This window comes from Nicotiana sylvestris, chromosome 12, assembly GCF_000393655.2.
Source record: "Nicotiana sylvestris chromosome 12, ASM39365v2, whole genome shotgun sequence".
Taxonomy (NCBI): domain Eukaryota; kingdom Viridiplantae; phylum Streptophyta; class Magnoliopsida; order Solanales; family Solanaceae; genus Nicotiana; species Nicotiana sylvestris.
In genome coordinates, this window is record NC_091068.1 from 142,292,511 (window position 1) to 142,297,528 (window position 5,018).

Consider the following 5,018-nt stretch of genomic DNA (forward strand, 5'->3'; position numbering starts at 1 on the left):
TATTTCAACAACCCAAAAGCACCAAACCTTTTCTTCAAATCCACCAACCCCTAAACTATTGAAAGTCATGTTGCATCCTTTTCCCACGTTGTTTTCAAATCTCAACCGCTCATTACATTTTTAATCCAACGGTCCATATTAATCTTCCCCTATGTTCACCTACCAAGAAATTGTTCACACATTAATCAAACGGTTCATATTAATCATTTAAGGGAAATCCCTTATTTTGTTCACCTACCAAACATTGTACCCATCCCTCTATTTATACCACAATTCTTAGCTTCAATAACCAGGATCTTTCTACCCATCCTCACATTTAATTAATAACCCAATTCTTGCTCCAAAATATACCTTCAATTTTTCACTAGACAAACCAACCCCTTTACACTTTTGTCCATTTTCTTGAATCATTTCATTTCATCTACAAAAAGAAAAATGGCTGGTGTTGCACAAAATGGTCACCAAGAAATGGATTTTTGCGTTAAAGTGGATCCATTGAACTGGGAAATGGCAGCTGATTCATTGAAAGGAAGCCATTTAGATGAAGTGAAGAAAATGGTGGCTGAGTTTAGGAAACCAGTAGTGAAACTTGGAGGTGAGACTTTAACAGTGGCACAAGTTGCGGCTATTGCTGCAAAAGATAATGCTAAAACTGTAAAAGTGGAGCTTTCTGAAGGAGCAAGAGCTGGTGTTAAAGCTAGTAGTGATTGGGTTATGGATAGTATGAGTAAAGGAACTGATAGTTATGGTGTTACTACTGGTTTTGGTGCTACTTCACATAGGAGAACCAAGAACGGTGGTGCTCTTCAAAAGGAACTAATTAGGTAAACTACTTTCCATCTAACTTAATTTTGCTCAACATATAATAGTAATTAATATTTACTCTTTTTAAGTATGTTGTGTTTGTGAATGAGTGTCTTTGCGTAATCGGTAAAGTTATCGCTGACCGGGAGGTTAGTAGTCGAGCCGTGAAAACTTCTGCAAGTGGCATGGGACTGCGTATAATAGACTATTGTGGTCCGGCACTTTTCAGACCCGGCTTAGCGGGAGCTACACTGGACATACACTTTTTTAGTATGTTGTGTTTAAGGGTTAGGGAAAAACTGACAGATCTTATGAATTTTACATGTTTTTATGGGAAATATAGGAATATGTTATTCTTAGAAAATTTGACAGAAATAGACGGAAAAATAAGATATTGGAAAAAAAAGAGAGGCTAGCAGACAAGTATCTTAATACACAGCAAGCATGTTACTATTGTTATTTGTAAGTGATTCTTATTAGGTGTAAGTGCACAAATAGTCATTCATGTTTTAGAAATTAGCCATTACTTATTTTGTTCTTAAATTTTAAATTAAAAATCTTACTTTAGGATAAATCAGTATATTTTTGTCTAGAAAATTTAAATTAAAAAATTAAAATTAAGTATGCACCGATTAATATCTAAATAATAGGCTTTAGAGTGGCTACTTACTGTCATTTCTACTTGTTATTATTGTTTGGTTCTTATCTGATGTGTTACTTGGAAGTGTCAACACTGTTTACATTTATAGAACATAGTTAGAACCTATTCAAAACAGATACCATGTCTTTTCGTTACCAAAAAAAAACGATACTATGTCTTTTTGATTAATAGCCACTTTTATGTTACAATACTGTCCATTTTTTGCTAATAGGAAGAAAAGGTCAATTTTGACATGGTAAATAGACTTAAAAAATTCACTGTGTGCTAAAAGTCTTTGTTAGTAGCTGCCTAACCCTTCTTCGCAAACACTCTTTACTGTAAATTAAGAAAATAGGTGGACTTATGTAGCCTGTAGGGTAAGAAAGTTAGATAAATGTATTTATTTCTAAGTAAGCGATTAACTTTAAAAACCAACAAATCAACGTGATTTAAAAAATGTAATATGATAAACATATATTTTATATTTATAGGTTTTGTGTATACATTCGGTTTAAATAAATTTTTACCGAAATAGTAAATGTGGTATAGTTTAGTTGCCCCAGCTGCAGCCATACAGAGATGAGTTAAGTGACATGTGGGCACGTGCTGACAGTTTAGCCTTTCCTACATTTCTGGTTCAGAGGGCTCAGTGTCGTGCCATGTGCTTCCTTCTTACATTACCAAATCCTATAAATAACAAATTCCAATAAATATAGTACTCTATTTGTTTCTCTTTTTGGGAATTGTCACTTTTCTAAAAATAAACATTTAGAAATCTTGGCTGCTTTTAGTTCTTCATTTGTTAGATTTTGGCGAAAAGGTGATTTTTCTAAAGTCTACCTAACAGGCACATCTCCCTTACATTGTTGTCCACACACTTAAAATTGTTTACTTGAAAATGATGTACATAATAATGACTCTCACATTTTTCAAGTGTTTCTTTTATTTTTCCTACATAATTCTTACTTATGGCATATTCCTCTCTTTTACTTTAGTAATGCTATCCAATAACATTATAAATTGATCTAATTACTATGACTTGATGTTGTGTGGCGACTAAGTTGAGGGAAGCCCTATGAGTCACTGAAATGACGGCAGAAGTTCCCTTTTTCTATCAATAGAGGGAGCAAAATAGGAGCTTTGCTCCCCTTTACAATATGAAGAAAAAAATAAGGGAGACTCAAACCTCTATATAACAATCGCGTTTTTTCCGATATTTTTTTGTGCTATAGTGAAGTGTTGTTATAGACAACGTATATTATAACATGACATAAAAATCAGTTCCGAGAAAAAACTTGGCTTTTACCGTGAATGATTATGATATATGGATAGTGATATAGAGAGATTTGGCTGTATCTAATTTTGATGATATTGTTGTGGCAGGTTCTTGAATGCTGGAGTTTTTGGCAATGGAACAGAGTCATGTCACACATTACCACAATCAGGGACAAGGGCAGCTATGCTAGTTAGAATCAACACACTCCTACAAGGATATTCTGGCATCAGATTTGAAATCTTGGAAGCAATCACTAAATTGCTTAACCACAATGTCACTCCATGTTTGCCCCTTCGCGGCACAATCACCGCCTCTGGTGATCTCGTCCCCTTGTCCTACATTGCTGGTTTACTCACAGGTCGGCCTAATTCCAAAGCCATTGGACCTAATGGTGAGACCCTCAATGCTGAAGAAGCGTTCGGTGTTGCTGGAGTTAACAGTGGATTTTTCGAGTTGCAGCCTAAGGAAGGCCTTGCTCTTGTGAATGGTACTGCAGTTGGTTCTGGTTTGGCCTCAATGGTCCTCTTTGATGCTAACATTCTCGCGGTCTTTTCTGAAGTTCTCTCAGCTATTTTCGCTGAGGTGATGAATGGAAAGCCCGAGTTCACTGACCACTTGACACACAAGTTGAAGCATCACCCCGGACAAATTGAGGCTGCTGCTATTATGGAACACATTTTGGATGGTAGCTCTTATGTGAAGGCGGCTCAGAAGCTTCACGAAACGGATCCTCTTCAAAAACCAAAGCAAGATCGTTACGCCCTCAGAACATCACCCCAGTGGCTTGGCCCTCAAATTGAGGTCATCCGTTCTGCAACCAAGATGATTGAGAGAGAGATTAACTCAGTGAACGACAACCCTTTGATTGATGTTTCAAGAAACAAGGCGTTACACGGTGGCAATTTCCAGGGCACACCAATTGGTGTCTCTATGGACAACGCTAGATTAGCCCTTGCTTCAATTGGGAAATTGATGTTTGCCCAATTCTCCGAGCTTGTCAACGATTACTACAACAACGGGTTGCCATCTAATCTGACAGCAGGAAGGAATCCAAGCTTGGACTATGGTTTCAAGGGATCTGAGATTGCCATGGCTTCATACTGTTCAGAACTTCAATTCTTGGCAAATCCAGTGACTAACCACGTACAAAGCGCCGAGCAACACAACCAAGATGTGAACTCCTTGGGCTTAATCTCAGCTAGAAAAACAGCTGAAGCTGTGGACATCTTAAAGCTAATGTCATCCACATATCTAGTCGCACTTTGCCAAGCGATAGACTTGAGGCATTTGGAAGAAAATCTGAGGAATGCAGTCAAGAACACGGTGAGCCAAGTCGCTAAGAGAACCTTGACAATGGGTGCCAATGGAGAACTTCATCCATCAAGATTCTGCGAAAAGGACTTGCTTCGAGTCGTGGACAGGGAATACGTCTTTGCTTACGCTGATGACGCCTGCAGCGCCAACTACCCACTGATGCAGAAACTAAGGCAAGTCCTTGTCGACCACGCCTTAGAAAATGGCGAAAATGAGAAGAACGCGAACAGCTCAATATTCCAAAAGATACTAGCTTTTGAAGGCGAGTTAAAGGCCGTGTTACCAAAAGAAGTCGAGAGTGCAAGAATCTCGCTGGAAAATGGGAACCCTGCAATTGCCAACAGGATAAAGGAATGCAGATCTTATCCACTCTACAGGTTTGTTAGAGAAGAACTTGGAGCTGAATTATTGACAGGAGAAAAAGTCAGGTCACCAGGTGAAGAATGTGACAAAGTGTTCACAGCAATGTGCAATGGACAAATTATTGATTCATTGTTAGAATGTCTCAAGGAATGGAATGGTGCTCCTCTTCCAATCTGTTAGAAGTTGGTTCTCAAACAACAGGATCTTTGTTTATGTTTGTCAATTACTTGTTATTTTTCTATTAATTTTTATATTTACTTTTACTTTTGGGGTTGATTAATTGTAAACTCTGTTGAATATGTTGGTTTGTAGTTATATAAGTCTCTTTTCAGTAAAAATAAATGAAAAGTGACAATGTGCTTATATGTTCTTGAAATTTTACTCTCTCATTATCATTAGTGTATTATTTTCTTTTTTTCCTAGTGCAAGTTTCTTATACTGTTCATCTATACAAAATATTGTTACTGCAGTGCCCTCTAACAATGACTTCTTCTATTCAAAATTACAATAACAGGATAATAAATCAAAGAAATGTAATAATCAGCATTATTATTTAATTGTAATATTACAGACATTTAAATTATTTACCTTTACTTTGAACATAACAGTATCTAGTAGGAA

General features: G+C 36.9%; 1 protein-coding gene across 1 annotated transcript; it reads left to right on the forward strand.

Annotated features, from left to right (window-relative positions):
• Window positions 1–291: 291 nt before the first annotated feature.
• Window positions 292–4,773, forward strand: LOC104230518 (phenylalanine ammonia-lyase). Its single transcript, XM_009783351.2, has 2 exons — window positions 292–824; window positions 2,828–4,773. The coding sequence occupies exons 1-2, from the start codon at window positions 436–438 to the stop codon at window positions 4,575–4,577; spliced, it is 2,139 nt and encodes a 712-aa protein (XP_009781653.1). The 5' UTR covers window positions 292–435; the 3' UTR covers window positions 4,578–4,773.
• The last annotated feature ends 245 nt before the right edge of the window (window positions 4,774–5,018 follow it).

Coding starts and splice junctions, on each gene's coding strand:
- LOC104230518 (XM_009783351.2), top strand. CDS start 436: ATGGCTGGTGTTGCACAAAATGGTCACCAAGAAATGGATTTTTGCGTT. Junction 825..2,827: donor CTTCAAAAGGAACTAATTAG/GTAAACTACTTT, acceptor TTGTTGTGGCAG/GTTCTTGAATGCTGGAGTTT.